At 51.2% G+C, this 25,674-nt stretch overlaps 1 protein-coding gene across 1 annotated transcript; it reads left to right on the top strand.

Moving 5' to 3' along the window:
• Positions 1-907: 907 nt before the first annotated feature.
• UTP11 (UTP11 small subunit processome component) lies at positions 908-11,350 on the top strand. The gene is made up of 8 exons (XM_038557836.1): positions 908-1,067; positions 5,183-5,244; positions 6,481-6,583; positions 6,981-7,094; positions 7,573-7,666; positions 7,758-7,888; positions 9,890-10,000; positions 10,705-11,350. The coding sequence occupies exons 1-8, from the start codon at positions 1,005-1,007 to the stop codon at positions 10,786-10,788; spliced, it is 762 nt and encodes a 253-aa protein (XP_038413764.1). The 5' UTR covers positions 908-1,004; the 3' UTR covers positions 10,789-11,350.
• The last annotated feature ends 14,324 nt before the right edge of the window (positions 11,351-25,674 follow it).

Raw genomic sequence — 25,674 nt, 5'->3', positions numbered from 1 at the left:
CTCCGCTGTACGGGCCCCTCTATCCTTACCGGTAGGTTTAGCAATGACAACCACAACCATTGCTCCCATTGATTGTGAACTTGTTTAAGGGCTGAGCACGGCATTAAGCACTTTAAACATATTAGTTCCTTTAATCCCTTACAACAATTCTGTGGGTGTAGCATTATTACTACCGTTTTATAGATGGGGAGACTGAGGTGCATTGGAGCTAATTTTGTCGTGGTGGGTGGCAGTTTAGGATCAGAACACACCTCTATGGTTTTTGGCCCTAATATATTGTACTGCCTCTGACACTCGTCCTCCCAGCTAGCCATTTCCCTGAGGGTGTGAAGGGCTCCAATTTTATCACTACTGCTAGGATAGAACTCCTCCATTCTACTGTGAGCCTCTTGACTGTCCCTGTGATGCAAGCAGAGCACACTATCATTATCCTTGTTTTATGGTCGAGAAAAATGATGCTCATTAAAGAGACCTGTCTACAGTCACACGGCCAGTAAGTGGCAGAGCCAAACATGGCTTTTAAGGCCTCCTGACTCTAGGGTGCTCTTTCCGGTGCAGGGTAACATTGACACGACTCCACCTTTAACCGCACCGCGCAAATAGAGCAAGGGGAGTAGGGCGGCAGGGGCCCGCGCATGCGCACACTCCACGCGCAGCTCAGCCCGAGGGCAGTGCCAGCCACGTGTTCTCAGGTGCCAACGCGGAGCCGAGCGCGAAAACGAGATCTCGGTACACGTGCCCAAGCTCTGGCGAATGAGAACGGACTCTCGCAGAGTCACGGGATTAGACCTAGGAAACTACACTTCCCAGAGGCAGCTTCGGGGCTGGACGCCTCTGCCGGAGGACGAAGTTCCGGAAAGGCAGGCGCCGGATAGGCTGCGCGGAGGAAGTGGGCGGTTCTAAGCCCCTGGCGCTCGGCCTACTTCCGGGAGGATCGGCGGACGCGGCGGACGCGGCGGCCGAGGCGGTGCGGGGCAGGCGTTGTCTCCGGAGCGCGAGCGGACATGGCGGCGGCGTTTCGGAAGGCGGCGAAGTCCCGGCAGCGGGAACACCGAGAGCGAAGCCAGGTGGGACGGCACGGGCCCCAGGAGCGCCGGCCCGTGCCCGCGGGTGCTCCCTCCTCCTCCCCTTCCTCCTCCTCCTCTCCACCTGCGGCTCCCTCCCCTCCCCCTCCCCTTCCTTCTCCCTCCCCTCCCCCCTCCCTCTGCGGTCCCCTCCCCTCCGTCCTCCTCTCCTCCCCTCCCCCTCCCCCTCTACGGGCCCGGGTCCCTGCCGCGCATGGGGGGGGGGGGCGCGTGTAAATAAACGCGAGTGTCTGCGGAGGGCGCCGGGTGCCCGGGGCGGAGCCTTGCGGCGGGCGAGCTGGGGGCGTCCAGCACCCCGGGAGGAGCACTGGCTGCTCCCCGTTCCCTGGGCACCCCTGGGCACCACGGGGAGACGTCTTGCGAGGTTTCAGTGAGGGAGTTGGGCGAGACACTGTGTGCAAAGTGCTTGACCTTCTGGGGGGGGCGGGGACAGGTGAGATCAAAGCGCACACTTGCTGGAGCTGGAGCCATCCCGAGTGCTCGCCCAGCTCACTGCACAGGGGGTCTGTGACCCAGGAGATGGGCGATGGTAACGTTAGCACCGTCAGGCGTGGGCTTGGCGCAGAATCCGCGGAGACCTGCCGCGTACCCATTTTATGTGTCACGCCGTAACGTTGAGGTTTTCCGTCCCTATCGTACAGGTGAGGAAACGGAGGTCCAGGCAGCTTCTGTGACTCGCCCAGTCGCAACCATCAGATTCAGGTGGATAGACACTCATAGGACCTCACCCGCACGGAGCATGTGTCTCTGTTGGGGAGGTGGAGTAGAAATTAGTTGCATGTATGAAGAATCAGTGTATCCGCTCCGCTGTGCCTGGAAAGCCCGTCGTAACGGATCCAGGAAGGCCCTTAATGGGGACCTGCGGTCCGATTTCATTATGCGGTTGGGGCGGAGAGGGAGAAGGACGTGGCCAAAATGTTGGTATTGCTGATGGGTGGGATGGGGTTAGGGCCTCTTATCAGATATTTATGGTGCACTTACTGTGTGCTCAGCGGTGCGCTGGGAGCAGTAGTGTAATTTGCCGCCTGGTTTGAACCTAATTCATGGGTCTGTGTGAAAGTAATGATGGAAATGTTTCTTGTGTGCCACAAAGTGCAAAACACGCTTTCCCGTCATCATCTCATTGAACTCGCAACACTGCGTGGAAGGACGTAGGACCATTTTCTCAATGCTTGCAGATGGGGACACTAAGGCTCAGAGAGGTTAGATTGCCCGCCCAAAGACACACAGCAGTAGCTGGCCAAGCAGCAAAGTCAGGTATCAGGCCGCAGGTTTTGAACCCAGGGGCCGCTGAAAGATGCATAGAGAGGCACTTTCATAAAGAGGTGGCGCACGAAAAATGCCAAATGAGGAATTTGGATCGGAAGAGCAGAGATGATGGGGGAAAGCATCACGATGGAACTTGCTGGACTTGGAAGGCAATGATAATAGCTTTTTGAGCACTGACTGTATGTAGGCTAGGGTATAGCCCAACAGCTGTGCAAGTTATGTCATTTAAATCTACAGCATGTCCGTGAGGTAGATGTTGTCTTCATTTTCCAAATGAGGAGTCTGATGCTTAAAGAGCTTGAATGATGGGACGCCTGGGTGGCTCAGCGGTTGAGCACCTGCCTTCGGCCCCGGGAGTGACCCGGGAGACCTGGGATCAAGTCCCACATCGGGCTCCCTGCATGGAGCTTGCTTCTCCCTCTGCCCATGTCTCTGCCTCTCTCTGTGTCTCCTATGCATAAATAAATAAAATCTTATATATATATATATATATATACACATATATATATATATTCAAAATTGAATGATGCGTCCAAAGTCACAGTTGTAAATAGTTGGTTTGGATTAATAGAAGACAGGGGGCTTCTGCGGCTGGCCATAAGCATCCTGTAGGAATAAAGGGTCTTTGCAGGAGAGGTGCAAAGGTGGCCGTGCCGGGTAAACATGTTGACAAGAGCACTCCATGTTTGGGTCAAGTTTGGACTTTATCTACTTTATCCTTCAGGTCTTTCACCGAGGGGGTGGGCCAGCTACTGAAGATGTTTTGTATGGAGGGGGTAGGTGTGATTAGGTGAGCTATTTCAGATCTGCAATGCCAGGTCTCCTATAACGCAGATCCCTTTGAGTTACTGTTTTTGTATTTTTTTTTTTTTTTTTAAATTTATGATAGTCACACAGAGAGAGAGAGAGAGAGGCAGAGACATAGGCAGAGGGAGAAGCAGGCTCCATGCACCGGGAGCCCGACGTGGGATTCGATCCCGGGTCTCCAGGATCGCGCCCTGGGCCAAAGGCAGGCGCCAAACCGCTGCGCCACCCAGGGTTCCCCGTTTTTGTATTTTTTGAGCAGATACCGAGTAGTGCGATTCCTGGATCGTAGGGTAGCTCTATTTTTGACTTTTTGAGGAACCTCCATACTGTGTTCCGTAGTGACTGCCCCAGTTTGCACTCCCAGCAACAGCTCAAGAGGGTTCCTTTTTCTTTTTTTTAATTTTTATTTATTTATGATAGAGAGAAAGAGAGGCAGAGACACAGGCAGAGGGAGAAGCAGGCTCCATGCACCTGGAGCCTAATGTGGGATTCGATCCTGGGTCTCCAGGATTGCGCCTTGGGCCAAAGGCAGGCGCCAAACCGCTGCGCCACCCAGGGATCCCAGGTTCCTTTTTCTCTGTATCCTCCCCAACACCTGTTTTTCGTGGTTTGTTGTTTTTTTATTTTAGTTATTTTAATTATTGACTTATTTGTCGTATCACTTCGAGGATAAGAGACGAGAAAGGTGCCTTAAAAATCTCATCTTAATTATTGTACAAGTTTAAACGTAGAGAAGTGTCTGTGCTTCTTCAAAAATCGAGATGATTCAGAGCAGAAGAGGATGCGGTCTCATTTGGTGGGAGCAGAGCACAGACGGTGGCCCCACACAGAGGGGTTTCTAGTTTTAGCTTTGCCAGTTATTTTGTGTTCTCGGGCAGGCTATTCTCTAAACTTACTCTCCTTTTGGAAAGTTGGGATAACAGTTGTGTTTTATCTACTTCCCGTGTTTGTTTTGTGGATTAAATAAGATTGTATGTAACAAGATTGCTTTGCAACAGTAAGTGCTTAATAAACGTGGCCTGTTAAGTTGATGTAGGCAGAATCATCTAGCACAGACACTGACACATATTAATCGCTCAACAAATAGCTTGTGGAGAGAGAATACCAAGATAGAATCCTTGTGCCTTCTATGCTATCCAAGTACCGTGTCAGAGAAAGTATTTTGTGTCATACTTGGTTTTCTTTTTTTTTAAAATTTTTATTTATTTATGATAATCACACAGAGAGAGAGAGAGAGAGAGAGAGAGAGGCAGAGACACAGGCAGAGGGAGAAGCAGGCTCCATGCACCGGGAGCCCGACGTGGGATTCGATCCCGGGTCTCCAGGATCGCGCCCCGGGCCAAAGGCAGGCGCCAAACCGCTGCGCCACCCAGGGATCCTATACTTGGTTTTCTTTCATACTTCTTACCGAAGGTATAATCATAACAGGAAACATATGCTGGGTACCTGCGGTGTGCCAGGCCATGTGCTGGCACTAGCACGTGCAGAGGCTCATTTAGTCCTCATGATAACCTTGAGAAGCAGGTAGTAGTATTCTCGTTTTGTAGTTAGGAAACAGCAGCTCAGAGAAGGTAAGTGACTTGCCCAAGGTCACAGGTTGTAAATAGTGAAGCTTGGATTTGAACCCAATTCTCCAGACTAAATTTAGTGCCCTTGCCACAGTTGCCTCCCTGTTATTATGTTTTCTCTTCATAGTATTTTATAAACCCTTGGATTAAGTCTGTAGTAATTTTAGTACAGCTGGCAACTGCTCGCTTAGTGCCGAGTCATTGTTGCCTCTCTCTGTCCTTAATAGGCCAGGAAACCTACTATGGCAGTGCTTGTGACCTCTCTGGCGCCTGTATGGTACCTCTCATCCTTGGGCAGAGCCCAGTTGGGGGAGGGGAGGGGACAGGGTAGCAAGTTGGATCCAAGGACATGGATTTACTGAGCACTCCAGAGACTCTTGTTCCTGCCAGGTGTCCTGTTGTGTTTGCTGAGGGAACTAAGCAGTTTTTTTTTTCCCCCCTTTTGTCTTCTAGCCCGGCTTTCGAAAACATCTGGGCCTGTTGGAGAAAAAGAAAGATTACAAGCTTCGTGCAGAGTAAGTTCAGTTTTCTGTTGGGGTGCTGCCAAGAAAGTGGACAGCTTCCCTGCACTGCAGCTGAACATTGCCCAAATGTCCGACAGGGAATAGCTTCTTGCCATTGATAAAATGGCCAAAACTCTGGCAACCTGTCACATACTTGTCTGTGACCCTAAACTTTTCTCTTTGGACAGAGTGTAATTTATCTATCTGTAGTTGCACTGTGAACTTTTTTTTTTTTTTTTTTTTTAATGTTGCTCCAGATAGTTTTCTCATAGTGGCTTTGGTTTGCCCCTGCCTTGGTGTTGAGCCAAAAGCTGATTCTTTTTTTTTTTTTTTCTTCTCTCTTTTCTTGAAATGCAAGATATAATCTAAAATTCCAGTTGTTGAGTCTCTTACATCACTGCGTGTGTGGTGTGGAATGAAGAGATGTGAAAGATGGATTCATAAGACTGAGCGTGGGTGATAATGAACTCTGAAAACATTTTATAAAACAATTACCCCATTCTTTTTCTTTAGCACTTTATTTGGAGAATATAATTGTTTGTTAACCATGCATGTCAGCTGGAGTCCTTTGTGCTCCTGGTACAGATGGTGATGGATTAGGTGGATTGCTCTGGGTCCCAGAGTTTTTAAAGCTAATAATTAATAATGATAACCGAGTGCTATTATTGGCCCAGGCAGAGTTCTAGGAGACTTGCAGTTTTTGCACTTATGTATTCCTCCCAACAATGTTCTGGGACACTGTTATTATCACACCCGTTTTACAGATTAAATTGTAATACAGATTGGTTAACTAATTTATTCAGGATTACTTAGCCCAAAGTGGTGGAGTCGGGGTGTTCATGCAGATAGTCTGGCTCCAGAGTCCACAGTTCTAATCAGTAGGCTATACTGCGCTGTATAGTTTCCGAATCTTACTTGGTCATCTGGTGCCCAAGCTTGCTTCAGAACCTTGCCTAATGAAGTTTAACGTGTGTTTTGTTTGGTGGTTCTCTGTAATGAGGTAAATGGCAGTAACACATGGGATATGGGGACAGTTAATTACAGGTGAATTTTGGGATAGGAGAGGAGCCTACCTAGACAGGAGCTCAACATCAGTGACGGTGGAGTCTGAATCACATGTAATCATTGTTTTGGCTTTTTGGGATTTCATTTTGTGTAAACTTTAGATGCTTTTAAGGTTTGCTCATTGTGGGTGGTTGGTTTTTGTTTTTTTGTTTTGCTGTGAACCTCACTTAACCTACCTTTTAGTGACTACCGGAAAAAGCAAGACTACCTCAGAGCTCTCCGGAAGAAGGCTCTTGAAAAAAATCCAGATGAATTCTACTATAAAATGACTCGAGTTAAACTCCAGGTGGGTGCCTGATGGATCAGTTGGTATTCTGAGCTCCACTCAATAAAGAAAAGAAGGATGGGGGTGGGGGGGAAGAGATGGAAAGGAAAGATCTTTGGCTTTTATTTAGCCCTTCTCTAGTTGGTCCAGGTGCTCTTGGTCAGTATCCAAGGCAAACTGCCCCTTCGTGAATAGCATGCATTTCTGCTCCGGAATGTGAGTTGTCTTATGCCTGGAGCTGTCCTTAGTGGATGAGAATGGATGACTGGGTGCCAAATTGAACATGCATCTCAGGGGCTTAGGTGCATTGGACTGCCGTATGGCAGTCCGTCGTCTTTGTTCCAGTCATGAGCTATGTGAATGGTTTAGTCATGATTTTAATCTAATAGGAAATGTATGTTTTAAATTTGGGTTTTAGGATGGAGTTCACGTTATTAAGGAGACTAAGGAAGAAGTAACTCCAGAACAGCTGAAACTGATGAGAACCCAGGATGTCAAATACATAGAAATGAAAAGGGTTGCGGAAGTTAAGGTAACAACTGAAACCCTTTGTTCTGTTGTGGTTTTGTTGTTTAAAGAAGGAAATGTAAATTCATTGATCTTGAATTAGAAGTTACGTTTTTCTGGCATTTACAGCCTTAAAGCACTTTGTTGATGATGATGATTTAGAAGTATGGACAGTATGGTGGAATGGAAATGAGACAGACTTAGTTTTGAATTCTGGCTCTGCCATTTATTAGCCCCATGATTATGGACACATTAATCTTCTTGAAAAATTGGTTCCTCATTTCTATTTCATAGGAATGTTAAATGAGTATTTGGAACGTGTAGCCCAGTACCTGACACGTGGTTGGTGCCTGGTAAATTGTAGTTGTCTTTTCCTTTAAAAGAAGGAAGCACAGTTTTTGATGGCTTGTGATTATGATGTGAAATGGTTTAAACTTATGCACATTCATGTGTGATACCCTGGAAGAACCTAATATAAGATGAGATCATGTTCTGTATTCTAGAAAATTGAAAGACTAAAATCAGAGCTCCATCTGCTGGATTTCCAGGGGAAGCAAAAGAATAAGCATACGTTTTTTTTTGACACCAAAAAGGAAGGTATGAAACGTTTGAGGGTTTCTGAGACAGTTTAGCATGTTGGCCTGTGTTTGGTGTCAGATGGTACCTTAAGAATTGTCTTGACTTTCAGTTGAGCAGTTTGATATTGCCACTCACCTGAGAACAGCCCCGGAACTAGTTGACAGAGTCTTTAACAGACCCACAATAGAGACATTGCAGAAGGAGAAGGTGAAGGGGGTTACCCAGCAGATTCGACTGAAGGTAATTTTTTCCGTTGTTTTTTTGGGTCTGAGCTTAGGAGAATCTAGGGGTGTGTGTGTGTGTGTGTGTTTTAATATTTATTTATTCATGAGAGAGACAGAGAGAGGCAGAGACCCAGACAGAGGGAGAAGCAGGCTCCATGCAGGGAGCCTGATGTGGGACTCGATCCCAGGACCCTGGGATCCCGACCTGAGCCAAAAGCAGACACCCAACCCCTGAGCCACCCAGGTGCTCCCTTCTCTTTTTTCCCCCACTATATTTACTACAATAATTTAAGGAAAACTCATGAAGTTCCATTAGAAGAGTGGAAGGAAGATTTGATGATGGCGATGGGAGCGGAGGAAGGTTCCTTGGTTTTTAACGTTGGGGGACTTGGAGCCAAGTGGCTGGCAACTTAGGTCTGGTTTTTAGTTTGGCACTTGAATCCCACCTCTCTAGGCTTTGAGCTTTTAAGGCTTGTGACTGATGCAGAGAGAGGATGGGACACTGAAGATTTAGGGATTTGATACACTCTGATACTGAACCTTTAGCGGCAAATATACATTTCAGAAAGCCTTTACATATTATGCATTTGTAACCAAAATTTTGTATTATTTTTCCTTATGGTGCTTTCGGTTCCTGGAACTGGGTTTGTGCAGAAGACATGCTTTTTCTCAAAGCCTTCTGGAGTTGAACTCTCACTTCTGACTGATTCATTTAAAAAAATGCTGTCAATGTGTTTCAAGCAGACAGCTGTTCTGTTTTGATTTGAATCATTTACACCGCATCAGCTTTGCTTCCAATGTTTAATTTCACAGCAGTTTCTCTAGCTCAGAGGCAGCTAAACTTGCTGTAGTAATATAAATACCCCTAATTAGTTTGACTATATTGGGTAATCCCATAAATTTGACAGTCTGTGTAATAAAGTGAAAACAAAAGCTGTCTGAAACCACTGCTGTGAGACTATGCTAGAATTGGTGAATTGTTTAAATCTGAAGCCCAGTAATAGTCCCCTCTTGTAGATAACACTTCCAGCTGAGGAGCCGGCTGACTAGTGTTCTCGTGATAACCCTGTTTGTCAATTAGTTGTATTTTCAATTAGCTGTGTCACTAACACGTCTCAAGTGTTGTAGTAGTCCCTAAAGAGATTAGTGCTCCAAACAGAATAGTTCACCAGCACGCCTCTTGAGAAATTGGGAAGGTTTGGAGCTTGCCATTTTTGTCGAGTGGTATCGTTTCTTTTAGTTGTTTTGTTGAGAGCAAAAATATTTTCATTAAAACTGCTGGTGGGTGGATTGCAAGGGAATTTTAAATCTGTAACTTGGAGGGGTGGGCAGTCCGGGGTTGGGCTTTTATAAAGGAAGCCTGTGAACACTCTTTCCGCACTCACATTTTGTGTAAATAGATGTATACGTTTGTGCAGATTTGTACAAACACATACATGTTTATGTCGTGAAAATCCCCCCCCCCCAAAAAAAAAATCCAAAGCTTTCATCAGTTTCTCAGGGGTTTATATATGATTCCTCCAAATTTAAAGACCTCTGGCCTATAAGGGGTATTCAGCAGTGAGAATTCTCACGTCAACTTCTGCCAAAAAAGTCCTCTCTGGTTCTCAGGCACCAGTACACTGCCCAGTGGCCTTTCTGTCCTCTGTTCACTTCGTTTAGGGTTTCCAGGACTGGCTCATTCTTGCATTGCCTTAGGTAACCGGGACGCTCGCACAGAGGTTGAACGGCTTAGTGTAGTAGTGGAAAGATTCCTGGGATCCGTGAGACTCGCAGGACAGTCCTGACTCTGTTCCAGGTGAAACACGTGTCCCTGGGCAAGTTTCCAGGGTTCTGTTTAGCCCTAGAATGTGGTGTTCTAAAATGGACAATTTTATAGTCCCTTGTCTTGATTCTGAGTAAAAAGGGAGTTGATGAAACCATTTATGCATCTGGTCTTAAGTGGATTAAAAAGCAGTTTTTTATTCATTTTTATCTTGTTAATTTTATTGAAAATGTGTGTGTGTTTCTTCCGCAGCGAATAGCTAAAGAAAGGCAAAAGCAGTATAACTGCCTGACACAGCGGATTGAACGCGAGAAGAAATTGTTTGTTATTGCACAGAAAATTCAAACGCGCAAAGATCTTCTGGTGAGGAGAGCCTTAGGCCCTTCCCCCCCCCCCCCCCCCCCCCCCGCCCCTTGTAAAGGTCTTAGCTGAAACGATTTCAGCTGTGTGTAAATCAACCCCAGTGAAAATGTCTGCTCCTCAGGGGCAGTGGTTTGAGCCAGTGTCTGTTACTCTGACAGTGTTGAAATGTTCCTTGATTAAGAAGGGTAATAAGGGGCTTATTAGTCAGTGCTTTGGAACAGCAGAGGGTAGGATCGGGTTGCATATGAACTTTATAGCTTAGGAGCAGCTATGTGTAACGTTTAAACAGGTTAACAAAACGGCGCATGTCACTCATGGGTGTTTAAAAATAGACAACATTGTGTAGTTAAATAGCACAGCTAAGGATTATACGATGTCCCGTTCATATTCTTATGGTTCCTCTAAATGTCAGATCTTTCAGTTTTCCAGATCACTCAGCTCTTCCTTTCTCAACTAGGCTTCCGTGTGAGGATGTGCCCCACAAAAAAAAAAAAAAAAAAAAAAATGATTTGAGTACCTCTCAGTTTTTCCAAGAACTTCTACACACTGGTGGTAGCCTTATGGATTCCCAGGGGAGAAGATGATTCATTGCATCTGGGGATACTGTAGTGTCTCTCCTCTTTGAGAAGGGCTGAATTAGGGCTAATAAGTAGTTTATGACCCCTCTCCTACTATTTACCGGTAACCTTTTTACTCTTTTATAGGATAAAACTCAGAAGGTGAAGGTGAAGAAACAAACAGTGAACTCCCCAGCTATTTACAAATTTCAGAGTCGTCGAAAACGTTGAAGTGGTATAGACAAGCTCTGTCATTCCACACAGAAGAGAATTCTCCGCCCCCCCCCCCCCCCCCCCCCCGTCACTTCACATTCCATTACTCTGAACAACATGGTTTTTCCCATTTGTAAACTTAATTTATTATAGATCTGTCTGACATTTGATACCTTTTTGTGAACAACATTAAAGCCCCTTCCTCTGTTACTGTTTTTGGGGTGTGAAATCAGTCTTATTTTTGTATGTTTTTTTTTTCCACAATGAAAGCTATATAATCTCATTACGGCAAATTTGGGGAAAAAATGAATTCATCTCTAATCCCAATACTTACTGAAGTATACCAAGCACTTATGAGTGCTAGGAGCTAGGGTGTTGGAGGTGAACAGTATTGTGAACGTTGTCGTTTATTTCCTCCATTCTCTAAAGGTATGTACTGGTTTTTGCTTATGTTTTTGTTTTGTAGTTGTAATTATAGCAAACAATTTTATATCTTTTCTACTTAAATTAGCCCTTGGATTTTGCTGTGTCACTAATTTTTTAAAAAGTAATGTATGTTCATAGTAAAAATTAAAATATTTTTATTGTTTGCATGTTTTATCTAGACTGATTTTACCATCCTTCCTTCTGTGTTCATTGAATATTCAGATGGCTTCATAAATTAGCTAAGGAGGAATTTTTTTCTCTTACTCTTTATAGCTCAGATAGAAACTCTTGGAGCTAGGAACCCACAGTGGTGGTACCTCCTTATTGATGAAGCTGAAATCAGACAGATCTGGCTCTCTGTTCCTGCCCTCTGCTCTTCTGGCCAACTCATGATTCCAAGGCTATAAATGGCTTGGTACAGGCCTTTGCCCTGGAGATAGTCTCCAGGGCATGTGCAGCACCTTTCTTCCCAGAGTCTTACCCTTCCCTGCCCTTATAAGGGTGGGAGGCTGAGGCAGTCAAGACAGGACTGAGCATGCTTGGAGCAAATATGGGAGGAGCAGGGTTCTGGGAGGCTTACTTACACCTCAGCCCCTGGAGGGGGAACAGCTGTGCCTGGATTTTAAAGAGAAAAAAAAAAAACACATCATTAAAACTTAATAAGTTCCTATGACTGCTAGGCTCCTGTACAAAGCCTAAAATGAAAGCCTGTTTCCTTGGGGTGTACCCAGTGGGATTTAGATCTGGGAGCCCTAGAAAATAGGAAGAAGGGACAAGGAATAGAAGTTAGCAGCTTTTGTCCTAAGAAGGGATGTGCTTCCCAGTCTGTATGTGAACTTCCTCTTGGGGAGGTGGTGAGCTAAGTGAATGTTAATGGTCTTATGACACGGGGGTCTGGGGACTTGAGTCCTGAGCCAAGGAAGGGATTTATCCCATGGGTATTGGACAGAGGAGTGGGTACACTGAGCAGCTGTCTGTTCCTAGCACAGAGCAACTTGGTACTGCTCCTCTGACTCCGTCTCTTGTCCTTACTGGGTGGGAGGTGAGGAGTATATCTAATGCGTTCTCTTGAAGCTTAACGTTTACACAGAGGTACATGCACTTGATTGGATCTCAAATTAATAGATAATGCAAGATCTGCATGGCTGAGGTCTCATAAACACAGGTGCACGCACACCTGTAGACCGGGTACATGAACACGCCACCAGGGTTTCACGCCCAGAGGTTACACGCAAGGTCCTCGCATGTTCTATAGGTACACAGCCACGTGTGAAGAGGTGTGTGCGTGGGCCAAATGGAGCAGGAAAGTCCATCCTCTTGGAGTACCGTAAGTGCCAGTTTGGAGGGAGAGAATTATACAGGGATAAAGCTAAGTGTCCTGAATTGCTGTTACACCGAGGGCTTTTCTGAGGCCCAACGAGAGCTTGTGATTAACCCAAGACACATGCTCCAGCCTCATGAGTCCTGAGAACAGGCCAGGACTTTATGCTTTGGTGCTCAGTGGGATGGCTGACTCCTGGCCCCTTGCTTGGGAAGGGGAGAGACTGTTGTTTCCTTAGGATACACGCCTCCAGGCCCAACCAGTGGTTTGGGCTCTTGGTGGCAGCCTGCTCTGGCTGTGCCGAGGGGCATGTGGGCAGCCTACGGAGGTGGAAAGCATTTTTGTGAGTCAGACCTTGTGTGGTTCAGGTCTTGTGCAAACGAGGTCTCCAAGGCGTCAGCTCCAGTAGCTGATGTGGAACACCCAGGTCTCCCCAGAAGAGAACCCCACTATCCTGCCTTGGTTCCATTCCATTGCCGCTTCTTAGAGCCCTTCTGACTCAAGCAGGAGAGTGTCAAGCCCTAGCTTTATTCTCAGATTAAATCTTTTTTTTGACTCCGGAGGGAACTGCTGCCTGGCAACAGGGTAGGAAAAGGCCCAGTAGGTGGAGCTGCTGCCCCTTCACTGGGGTTGTTTCTCTGGGTGCAGGTGTCTACTCTCCGCACTCTTCGCTTCTGCTGGAAGCGTCCTATACTCCATAGGTGCTTAGTGCGTATTTATTTACTGGATTTAATGCCATAGGGGAGAGCTCTTGGGAAAAAGATTTTCTCTACCCCTGCTCCCTTACTTTGAGATTGTGTCCCCAAGACAAAGATGGGGCAGGAAAGGGCTTTCCCCTCGTATTTCTAGTGAGGCCTATGGAGGAAGCTTGTCGTTGAGTCCCACATTGAGGGGGGTTCCACCGGGGAAATGGGAGGGGTCTCCCCACGTGCGGTTGTGGGGGTTTGTGTGTAGCTCGCTATTTCTCCCCTGCTGCTGGCTGTGGGGCGGTGAACAATTAGAGCTGCACGTCCTCCAGCAGGGAAGGCAGCCAGCAGACGCAGACTTGCTCTGCCTGCCTGTGGAGGCCGGTGAGGCCAGGGCCTGTTGGGACTTGAACCAGTGAGGCAAGTGGGTATGCGGTGCTGGCCTCCTTCCTCAAGCTCTCCCAGCGCGTCCGTTCACAGCCTCGTGCACAGGGTGTTGGGCAAGGGTGGGCCGTAGCTTGGGTGGGAGTCTTGGCCCAAAGCCCCAGGTGAGTGGAGGAATTGGGGGTGGACCCGGAATACTGTCAGGGCTGAGCCCGCAGGTTTCTTTGGTTCGGGCGGCTGCCTCCTGGGGTCAGAGGGTGCATGCTGTCTTGTGGGGGGCTGGTCATCGGGCCTCCCTGCTGGAGGGGCCCTCACCCAGCTCCGTGGGTCTGTCTCAGCAGAAAGTGCAGGGAAGGATTGGAGAGAAGCTATGAAACTCCGGGAGGCAGAGCTGGTTTTCCCAAGTCCACCCCTTAGAGTTTGGAAGCTCAAGAGGCTGCCCGGGTCATGCTTCTGCTTGTTCTTTCCTAAACTGCTCTAGTCGGAGAGAGGAAAGAAAAAAAAAAATCTCTCCTGCCTCTGCAGACTCCCTGTATGGAATCTCCGTGTTCTCATCGCCGGACCCATCATCATTCCATGTGGAAGGTTCTGTATCTCTCGTAACCAAAGTTCACCTACTTGTCTCTGTCCAGTCTCGTCTGCTTCACTTGTTAACCCTGATAATGACAAGAGCCGTGTCCTCTTGTGTCAGGGGAACAGGGTGCTTGGTGCTGGGACCGAGGTACAGTCCTGAGCCCCCTTTTTTTGGTGGTGGTAGACCTTGGGCCGGAAGAGAGCCCGGGACCTAGCTATTTCTAGGCAAGAGTAGTTTATCTGGGAGCTGCTGTGTTTGGGGTTAAGGGTGGGAAGGAAGCCCTTTCCTTTCCTTTCCTTCTGCTGTCTGTCACCTGATGGCCTTGCTCAGATCATAAGTGTTAATGAAATTGTGGTGCCCCGGAGGCAGCTGGGCAGGCTCCTCCCCCGCCCCCCGCCCTGAATCAGCCTGACTCATTTACAGCTTTCTCTCAGTTACCCCAAAGGCTTCTCTTTTGAGGTGACAAATGTGGGGGGTTGGTTTCAGGTTTCATGTTTTTACATTACTGAGTGGAAAAAAAACAAAAAACAAAAAAACCTTTCCAAACCCAAAAAAAACCCCAGCGTTTACAGCAGAAACAACACGTCCCGAGAGCACTGGAAATTTCCCCATCCTCTCTCCTCAGCTGCTCGGCCACAGAGACCAGTGACGGAGGGGTTAAGAGAGGTCGGAGCTAGGGCAAGTGGAGGGTTGGGGACAGCCCCTTTGGAGGTAGCAGCATTTGCCTTCCTGCTCTAAGGCAGGGGAGAGCCTTTGCAGAGCCCTCTGGCTCTGGAGCCTGTGGTCTCCAGCAGCCAACGGTATCGCCAAGGGACTGGCCCGTCAGCTCGGGATCCGCAGGGGCTGGGGAGGGACGCCGCCTCCCATCTCTAGCTAATTTGATCCCAGGAGGTCGAGGGCAAGTCCCTCGCTCAGAGAGGGCTCTTTAGGTGGAGTGGTAGGTGGGAAGCTGCAGGATCCATCTGGCACATGGAGACTAGGGGGCCGCACCCCCCCCCCCCCCGCCCCGTTACTGGCTGGTAGCATTATGAACTGCTCCCCGCCTGCCCCCCGACGGGGGCAGATGGCCTCCATGGCAGATGGAGACCAGGCGAGCAATGGCTGGGTGAGCTTTCCAGTCCCAGCCTGGCCTCTCTGGCTAATAAGACAATTGAGAGGGGCAGTGACAGGGCTGTGTGTGTGTGTGTGTGTGTGTGTGTGTGTGTGTGTTTAGGCGATGGAGCCCTGGCCTTGTCGGGCCATTCTGGGAGAGAGGTAGGGAGGGAACCTCAGATGAAATCAGTGGATCTTGGGGGCCACACCCGGTTTCCCGCGTGCAAGTGTCAGGTGCTCAGGGCCCCGACACTGCCCACCTGCCCGGGCTCCCAAGCTGCCCCGGTTAGTTCTCCAGTGAAGGGGGTGGTCCCCGGGGTGGGAGTCTGTGCTGCAGCTGGAGCCTGGTGGGCTTGATGTGGACCCCCTGCCAGGTCCCCAGAGCCGGGCCTGGGCAGCAGCTCCTCCCAGAGGACGCGCCCGTTTATTATGCGCTCGGGCTCCCTCACTGCGCAGGCAGGCAGCGGCCTTCATTAGCGGAGGAGCTGGGGTCTGTTTTGGCTGCCTCATCAGCATCAGTGAACTGCGTCCCTGCGAGATTTGATACAATTTAATTAACCTAATTAAAAGCTCTGATTGCAGAGATGATTGGGGTAGCGCCAGCAGCGACTGCATATTTATAATGAGCTGCAAGGTGTGGGACCGCAGCCAAACGCCACGCATCCTAATGAGCGGGAGCTGAGAGCCAGGGAGCGGGAGAGGGAACGTTTATTTTTGGCAACAATGCCCAGTTCCTCCCTGCCAGGGAGTCAGAGACCCAGGGAGTGAAGATGGACCTGCCCACTGAGCTCTTCTGAGCAAGGTGGAAGCAGGAGCGTGTGCTCCCCACGCATCCTGGTGCCTTTGGACGCCCACGTGAACGCACCGTGCCAGTGTTCCCTGCTTGCAGAGTGGGGGGCTGGGACCCCAGCAGTGCACTTTTCCTGCCTGTCTGCATCCCTGGGAATCAGGGCTGCCTTCCGAACCACGAGCCCTGGTTTGAGGAAACGGCTCAGGGGAGCCACCGGGACTTGGAGACTTTGGGATCCCTGGGCTGTTTTCTCAGACTTGCCAAGGCAGATCTGGGCCGGCAGGATCCGGCCAGGAGGCTGGGTGGGCGTCCGAAAAGGGGGTCTGGGTGTCCGAGAGACCTGGGTGAGGATCTTGGGCCTGGAGCGGACAGGAGAAACGGGGGAGATGAGCTCCCCGTCTCCTGAGGACGGTGTCCAGAGGGGGCCGCCTGCCCTGGACTCTCCTCTGCCACTGCTTCTGTCTGGGGAGCCTTGGTTTGTCTGACTCAGCGTTTCCGCTGTAAATCACATCTAATAATAACGAGAGTGAGAGCTGTGGCAGAGATGCTATGGGTGAAGGGGGCACCGGTGAGAAGGGGCACGCTGCCCAGGTGCGCTTGGGGGGGGGGCAGGTGGGGAGGGAGCTCCGGGGTGGCAGGAATGGGGGCTGGATTCTGGAAGCCACCCTCAGAGGCTTTGAGGGGAAGAGGTGGGAGCAGCCCCCCCACTCCCCATCCCTGCCCTGGGAGCTCTTGGAGGTCATGAGCTCATCCGGGCTGGCCCAGCCTCCCCCCCCCCCCCCCCCCCCCCCCCCCCCCCCCCCCCGTGCTCTGAATGCTGCCAGGACAAGATGAGATTTGTCCCCAGCCCACCTTGCAGAGCTGCAGCTGTTCAGCTCCCTTATCAATCTTCTCTGTGGGTTTAATCACCTCTCTGTCATCCTGCTGGGACAGCCCTCCCCTTCCTGGCCCCAGCTTTCCTCCAGTCCCCCTCCCCCAGACACACCGTCTTTCCTCTCCGTACTCCCCCTTCTAGGAGACAGAGGGTGGGCCAGGGCAGCTTTGCCCCAGGTTTAGTCTCCATGGTGGGGCCGGGGGTTCCTCAGTTTTGCAAGGAATAAGGGGTGGGTACAGGTACTGGTGAAGAACCTGCCCTAGCCAGGTCCCCAGTATCTTTGGCTCCACTCCAGGGTGGGTAGGATGGGGTCTGGACGTTGGCCATGAGGGCCTTCAGCCCAGATCCAAGAGATTCTTGTGTCGGTCCCTTCCTTCTTCGGAAGGAGGCTGGCCCTTTGGGAGCTGCGTCCACCCACGGCCAGCCAGCCCGCCAGCTCTGGCCTCTTTCCCTGGGTGGGTCCTGTGGGGCCAGGCTCCATGGAGCCTTGTGGGCCCAGGGGCCCGTGGGCAGGAACCACAAGCCCACAGCTTTGCGTGCATCTTGGGAAAAAGGGTGCCCAGGAGTCAATGGGGCCTGTGTTGTGGTCCAGGCTGGGAGCCAGGGCGCAAGGGGCTCTGGGGCCCCTCCTAGTGCTGACGTGCAAGATGACCTTCAGGGCAACTCTTCAAGCCTCTCTGCTTCACTCTCTTTCCCTTCCAGAGCATTTGGGGGAACGGGCAGGGAGGGGTGACATGGGATGGTGTTATGTGCCCCTCGGAGGGAACTTGAGACGGCAAGCCCTTGCTCCCCTACTCGAGGCTCCCACCCAGGCACTCTCAGTGCAAATGGAAAGCCAGCTTCTTCCTATTTCTCAGAAGGGGATGGAAAATCCCAAAGAGGGATAGGATCCTGGGGAGCATCACCCAGCTTGTCCTCAAGGTGGGGGCTAAAAGACCCTCCTCCGATGGTCCCTTCAGGTAGAGACCTTAGGTTCTGGAGGGGCACTGACTAGTCTTGGGCCAGAGGGGGCTGGTCCGGTTCAGCCCAAGGCTGGGCTCTGTAGGACAATGGCATGTTGATGAAGATTTGGTCCTGGTCTCACATGACTCGATGGGGGTGGATGGACTGCACGTGGCTGAGCTGCCTGGGCTGACCTTTGGTCGCTGGCTAGGGAAGAGAGGAAGCCATGAGGCTCTCCTGCCCACTCAGTGCCCTGGGCACCCTGCCACCCCCGCCCCAGGCACTGCCCTCTGGGCACACACACTCTGTCTTCACTTACCTTCTTTGAGTCTCTCTCTTCCCGTTCTCTTTGCTCCATTCGTGTGTGAGTGGGTGTGTGTGTATTGTACGCGAGCATGTCCATCTGTGTGAGTGTGAGCAAGGAGGCACCCATAGGATGAAGGACAGTGAGAGAAGAAACACCCTTCGTGGGATCTTTCCAATCAAGGATGGACCTGGTTTCTTCTATTGTGGGGACAACATCAGAGTAGGGCCAGAGTGTGCAAGCATGTGTGCCTATGCACGTGTGTTCATGGGCAAGGTGGACAGGTGTGCCCATGGAGAGGGCAATGCCTCCTACCCTGGCTTATCCTAATACTTATGTCGTCTGCTGGGAGAGGGGGTGACTTCTCAGGTCAGCATCCTCCACCTCCTGCTGGAGCCACATCCTCCTCTCTGGCACAGGGCCAGGGTGTCACTTTCAAAAGGAAAAAGGAAGACTTCTTTTGGGTTGTGTATTTTTTAAAAATTTTTACTTATTTATTACTATTTTTTATTCATGAGAGACACACAGAGAGAGGCAGAGACACAGGCAGAGGCTCCCTCTCCTGCAAGGAGCCTGACATGCGACTCTATCCCCTGATCGGGACCACACCCCGAGCCAAAGGTAGGTGCTCAACCGCTGAGCCGCCCGGGCATCCCACACCTCTGATTCTTTACTGGGGTTGTCTGTCGCCCTTTTCCCTACCAAGATGCTCAGGTGGATGCAGCAGAGGGGGCTATGTCAGGAGAATCTTACCCTGAGGTCTCCAAGGGGTTGGCGGCCCGGGCCTCTGAGCCGGGGCAAGCCAATACAAATGCTTGATAGAACAGTTTGAAAGGGAGTCCATGGCCCGACTTTGGCAAAATAACATCACACACGTTGCTCAAAGATTTTTTAAACGCACTCTCCTTTGTGGGGAGCCCCATAGACTGTATTCTCTAGGGCTAGTTTCCCGCTGCACGCCCTCGGTGGCCGTGGTGCTATGTGGAGGGAAGTGAGATTTCCAGACCTGGGATTAGATGGGGGTGGGTGCCCAGATACTGGCACGGGGAGGCTGTGGGTGAGAAGGGGACAGCATGTGTGCCCTCAGACTCATTCTCTAGGCATCCCTTAAATTAACAGCATTTTAAAAAGATTTTATTTATTTATTTAATTTTTAAAAAGATTTTATTTATTCATGAGAGACACACAGAGAGAGGCAGAGACACAGGCAGAGGGAGAAGCAGGCTCCATGCAGGGAGCCCGATGTGGGACTTGATCCCTGGTCTCCAGGATCACACCCCAGGCTGTGTGTGATCACTAAACCGCTGAGCCACCCGGGCTGCCCTATTTATTTATTTGAGAGAGTGAACAAGAGAGAGAGACAGACAGACAGCACAAGCCCGGAGGCTGGGCAGAGGCAGAGGAAGACGCAGACTCCCCACTGAGCAGGGAGCCCGACGCAGGGCTCCATCCCAGGACCCCAGGATCATGACCTGAGCCGAAGGCACTTAACCAGCTGAGCCACCAGGTGCCCCAAATTGACAATTTTGAGTGGTCAGGCTGGGGAGCATTTCTGGACATCTCCACCTCCTTGTCTTCTGTTCCCTTTGATGCCCCCCTTCTCCACGTCCCCCCTCCCAATACAGTTCTGTGAACCCCATAGGGTGCTGGGGAGATAGTATGAGAGTAGCCCTTGGCGCTGAAGCAGAAAGGACAGAGCTTGGAGGGGCCGGGGTGGAGGCTGGGGCTACGTTTGGCACGGGGCACAGTGGGGCCGAGATTTGAGGCCCAAGCCAAGTAGAGCATGGACGAAGGTGGGGTTGTTGGAGATTGGGTTGGCGGAGCATCTCTCTCAGACTTGACAGGATTCTGAGGAGCCTATTTTCGGAGTCCAAGGCAGATGTTCTCCCCCAGTGAAACCAATGTTTGGTGTCTGCGCTCCCCTTGGAGGGGCGGGATAGATCCCCTCCCCCTGCTCCCCTCAGCTAAGCAGAGTCATACATCACCAAGGGGCCGGGGCTCCCTAGATGTATTGCCCTAATACGTCGCTATAGCAACCCCACTCGAATCCCGCATTATTCTAATGTGGTCCCCCTCCCCACTGTGATGTATAGCTTGGGACTCAGAGCCGCGAGGCCCCTTCTCTGAGTCTGCTCCAAGTGCCCCCGGGTTGGGTGGGCTGGAGGCCGGCTTGACTTCTCGGGGTCCTGTCTTGCTTCTCTTCACCCTGTGCACGGGGTCCTTTGTGAAGCTGGGTGTGGAGATGGGGTCTGGCCCCTTGGCCCACCCACCCGCCTGCCCAGAGAGGGGAACCGGCAGGCCATGTGTCCTGACCCTGGCACACGAGTGCCTGACGCACCGACCCACGCCAGCCTGCCCGGCCTGGGGACCTGAGGCCTTGGGGTTGGGGGCCAGGGCAGGACAATGGCTGCATTCCTGCTGTGAGCCACAGGCCCCCATTGTTCCTGTGGACACTGCCTACTTGAGGGCTGTGATTCTGGCCCTCACCCCATGGGGGGCGTAGGATGCTCCCTGGACCACTCCCCCGCAGGACCATAGAGGGGTGATTCATGGGGTGGCCAGGGCATAGCAAGCCCCAGCTGTGCCCAGATTCTGGGGAGTGGAGGGGGAGGCGACTAAGGGTTGTTTGTGCCTGGGGGGGGGGTGGCGGGTGTTGAATAGTCAGAGGACTTCAGGCCGTGGACACCAACCACGTCATCTCCTACCCCTCCTCATGTGTGGGCCGGTCAGAGAGGCCCCATTGTCAGAGGGGCAGGCCCACCCAGGCTAGAAGGGAAGCAAGAATTAAGAGGGGCCACCTCCGAGCTGAGAGGACCCTTGGACCACCACTCACACTACACTGGTGGTGAAATTGAGGTCTGGGGAATGGCAGGGACTGACTTAAGGTCACACAGCTAGATGGTGACAGGCCTGGAACCAGAACATCTCTCCATGTTGCCTTGGTGCTGAGATGCTGCTGCCATTTCTGGTAGAAAAACTGAGTCCCAGTGGCGATCTTTGGCCTTGGCAGAGTTATGTTCCTAAGCGCCATCCTGTCCTCTACTTCTAGTTCAGGTCCACACTTGGCACCCATGGACTGAGAAATCAGAGCTAAGGGGAATCCCAGGGCCATGCAGAAGCCTTCCCGACTGCATCTTCTGTGGGGCCCTGAAGAAATGAATGGGGCATGGAGGCTCCCAGTGCTCTGACACACAAGACGCATAGATGTAACAATAGACTTCATTGTTTCCTCCCAAACAATGATCTCACTTGGGCCCTCACAAGCCCACCCTACATGACTGAGAGGTAGGGAGGGGAAGAAACTCCTAATCCAGGAGTGTTTTTAGCACGGGGGTACTGGTCTGATTTATCTCTGTGTTTCCAGTGCTCAACATAGGGCCTGATTGTTAAATTGGATGATTGGATGGATAGTGGGTGGTTGAAGAAGTGGTTGAGGGTTGCATGGATGAATGGATGAGTGGATGGGTGGGTTGATGAATGAATGAGCTACTGGATGGATGTAAGATGGATGAATGGATGGATGGATGGAAGGATAAATGAGGGAATGCCCACTTTTTTTTTTAAGATTTTATTTATTTATTCATGAGACACACACACACACACACACACACACACACACACACACACAGGTAGAGACACAGGCAGAGGGAGAAGCAGGCTCCATGCAAGGAGCCTGATGAGGGACTTGATCCTGGGACTTCAGGACCATGCCCTGGGCTGAAGGCAGGCACCAAACCACTGAGCCACCCAGGGGTCCCTAAGGGAATGCCCACTTCTTATATTGAACTCCAGGGATGACCTAACTTGGGTCATACCAAAGACGGACACTGGAGTACCTGGACTCAGGTACCTAGGCCTCACCTTTAATGTTAGAATGCCCTGTAGCATAGTTTGGTGGTTAACCTCTGGGTAGGTTCCAGGCACTGGAGCCGGGAGTTGGGGTCTGAAGGAATCTATAGTCAGACTTAGTCTCATGGTCGGTGCTCCACAGGGTCTAGGGGCCTTAATCCTGAGTTAAGTCTTCTGTGTTGGGATCAGAGGAGGATGTGGAAGCCCATTGGTAGAAGGGTCCTGGGCAGGGCAGCAAGAAGCATGAAGGTTTAGGAAGGGGGCAATGAGTGGGGTCTTGAGGGCACTGGGGCTGAGTGCTTTTGCCTCCTCAGGATCAGGCCCTGAGCAGGGAGGCCCAGTATGAACCCCTATTCATTCTTCATGACCTTGCTTGATTAACAGTACCACCATCTATGAGGTTTCCTCTGGCCGTGTGGGTGCTATCCCCCCAGATCCTACACAGAGCCTTAGAAGAGGTTCAGTACACATCCTTGGGGATGTGGGGTTGCCACAAAGCAGCAGAAGTAGGGGATAAATTGGGAGACCGCACCTTCTACTATTTTTCTGGGTCTTTTTGGGCAGGTCCCGACATCCTTGGGTCTCCATTTGGAGTGGGGATGGAGAACTTGAACCTGTCTTTCCAGAGTGGTTTGAGACCAAAGAGCAATAATTCTGGGGGGTGAGGGGAAGGCACTAGGCATGATTTCTCTACACTGACTCAGCCCAGCAATCATAATATATATTGTATATATAAAATTAATTAAAAAAATAAAATTAATTTTATAGCTGACATTTAATGTGTACTTACAACATGTCAGGCACTGTTTTAAGTGTTTACGTATATAATTTCTCAGCAGTCCTGCCAGGCACGGGTACTATCATTTTCTTTCGACAGATGAGGAAACTGAGGTTTGGAGAGCATAAGTAACTTGCCTGAAGAGTCCCATGGGTAGCAGGTGGTGCAGCCAGAATGAAAGCCTGGGCAGACACCAGGGCTCACCTTCTTTGCCGCTCTGTGTGGTTGGTCAGTATGCAGCTCCCTGAATGCATGCATGGGGAGGACCTCCTGACCTCTTGGGTGATCCCAGGCGAGGCATCCAACTTCCTTGAGCTTCATGGAATTTACCTGATGAGAAGGTGGCAGAGAGGTCCTAGTCCATAAGCTCCAACAACCCTTCTTCCCCAAGCTTCTCTCTCTCTGGCCCAGTCTTGAGTTCTGGAACCTCTTCTGCTTTGGGCACATGCTCCAAGCACTGGATGCTGCTATTTGCCCCAGCAGGGAGTGTAAACATACAACATGGACCCAGGTGTCAGATGAAATAGGTTTTATTCCAGCCTTTATCATCAGCTAGTCATGTTGCCTTGGACAGGTCACTAAAACTCTCCGGGTAGCAGTTTGCTCCTCTGCAAAACAGGAGTGATTAATGTGAGACCGTGAAAGTAAGTACGAAGTGAGCGCCGGGTAAGTATTAGGTCAGAACGCCTTGGACAGAGTGGGGGTCAAAGTTCATTACATTTTGGTCTTCTTTCCCGTTCACTTGTTTTCGTACAACGCCCTGCAGAGGCCCCACAATAAAACAGCTTTCATTCATTCATCACCGACTGATGCCAAGCGCTGTATGTACATCATCCCACTTAATTCTCAAAATAGCTCTATGATGTAGGAATTGCCCTTGTCAACATATCAGGGAACCGAGGCACAGAAAGGGTAAGTAGCTGGCCTGAAGTCACACGGCTTAAGAGGTGAAGGCAGGATTTGTATCCAGGTCTGTTTGGCCCCGTAAATCCTGTGCTTCACCTTTCTGCTCGCTGCCTCCCTCCTGCAAGACTCGGAGGGCTTCCCTAGTGACTTTGATGACAATGGGAGAAGGCGGGTGACCCACAGCGGCTGGACGGGGCCTGCCTGGAGAGCCGGGTCTGCCCATGAGCCGCAGGGGTCAACTCCAGCAGCTTCCGCACGGAGGGAGCACTCCCTCGTCTCAGGGCGGCCGGCCCCAGGGGACGGCCAAGGACGGTGACAGCTGCCCACCTAGGCACGGAGAGCAGTAGCCGACTGGGTCCAGGTCTCCTCCTGTTCAGAGCTGAATAATCTGGAGCCTTTGAAGAAGGATTTCTGAAAAGCCATCAGGAGTGAATCATTGACTTAGGGAGGCGATGAATCAACGGGGAGTTCATAAAACGGCAAATGAATCGGGTGTGAGAACGACGGAGCCACTGCTATTCCCCAGAACCCTCCGGGGACAGAGAGCCGAGAGAGAAGAAATAAAAATAACACGGGCCTCATGCCTGCTACCAGCCCCAGCCAGCCCCTCCTTCCGTGGGGAAAGACGGAGGGGACGGGGACTGAGGCCCGCCTGTGGGCGAAGCGGGGCAGGCGGGGCGCTCCTGGGGCGCTCCGGGCTCCCCGGGTCCGGGCTGCAGGTGCAATTAGCCGGCGTCTCTCCCCCTTCTCTTCGGGAGCCCTCCTCACAAGAAAGAACACTGATTTTGACGAACACCCAAAATAATGTGAGACCAGGCACCATGCATTATGCATGAGGTCTGATTTAACATGAACATTATTTCTTGTGTACGAGACCATATGCCTCCGTGCTGTCTCTGCAGCCTAATAATACCCAGGCCCACCCCGGTCAGGCTCCGCTCGAGACACGGCCCCTGGGGGTGTGCGTGGGGGGGCATGGAAGCCGAGCCCTCCTGTACCTCGCTCGGCTGAAGGGAGCCCGCTCAGACGCCCTGAAGGTGGGTGGGAGGTGGGTCGCGGCCCTGGAGAAGCACCAGGGAGCTGCGGGGTGGGTGGAAGTGTGAAAGTGCTGGTGTGCATGCGTGCGTGCGTGCGTGCGTGACATCCGGAGCCCGTGGCCAGGCGATGGCTCATCGCGCGGCAACGTGGGGACATGTGCGTAGCGGAGGTTTCGCCGCGCAAGAGGGACGACGGCAGGAACGGATAGATCTAATTGCTGTGTGTGTTTGTATATATACACGCATATGTACGTGTGGGGGTGTGTGTTTAAAAAATAAGATCACACATACATACAAACACACAGCCTAACTTTAATTATCTGAAGGGAGCAGGAGAGATCTGGGAGGAGCCGGGAACAATGATGGGCAGGGATTGGAAAGCAGTTTGTGGGGTAAGTGCTTGCAAATTCTGAGACCCAGGGCCCTGATCCAGTGCTGCAAGGCACGGTTGTGTGTGTTAAGTCAGGTGTTTACAAGCGCCAGGTAGCTCCAGAGAGCTCGGTGCCAGAGACCACAGGGTTGGTCCTGGGCCGCGTTACGGTGGTGCAGGTGTGACCTCGAGTGTGTGAGCACGTGTGTGGGGGGCAAGCTGGCAGGGCGAGCTTGGGGTTTTGGCTGGCCGAGGGGAGGAGGCCCGGGGATGCGTGTGAGTGGGAGAGGGACAGGAGGTAGTGTGACGGCGAATGGGTGGGGTGGTGGGTGCGGGAAGGGTGTGGGCAAGCCTGTGTGTGTGTGAAGCAGGATTGCCTTCTGGGAGGGGACAGTTGCCTCTGCTCGGCCTTGTGCCACCGCCCACCCCCCCAAGAGTAGCCAGCTGGAAGCTGGATTTTGGGACAGTGTGTGGGGCGGTGGCGGGAATGCTCAGCTGCGAGGTCAGTCCTGGGGACTGCGGCCAGGTCCCAGCTCAGGGACCAATAGAGGGCAGTCCTCCCACATGGAGC

Source organism: Canis lupus, chromosome 15 (assembly GCF_011100685.1).
Source record: "Canis lupus familiaris isolate Mischka breed German Shepherd chromosome 15, alternate assembly UU_Cfam_GSD_1.0, whole genome shotgun sequence".
NCBI classification, from domain to species: domain Eukaryota; kingdom Metazoa; phylum Chordata; class Mammalia; order Carnivora; family Canidae; genus Canis; species Canis lupus.
Note: the sequence above shows the minus strand (reverse complement) of the source record. Positions and strands in the feature narration are given on the sequence as shown.

Excerpts from the sequence above, each read along its gene's own strand:
- UTP11 (XM_038557836.1), top strand. The coding sequence starts at position 1,005 with ATGGCGGCGGCGTTTCGGAAGGCGGCGAAGTCCCGGCAGCGGGAACAC. Across the intron at positions 6,584-6,980 it reads TGACTCGAGTTAAACTCCAG|GATGGAGTTCACGTTATTAA; the intron begins GTGGGTGCCTGA and ends TTTGGGTTTTAG. Across the intron at positions 7,667-7,757 it reads TTTTGACACCAAAAAGGAAG|TTGAGCAGTTTGATATTGCC; the intron begins GTATGAAACGTT and ends CTTGACTTTCAG.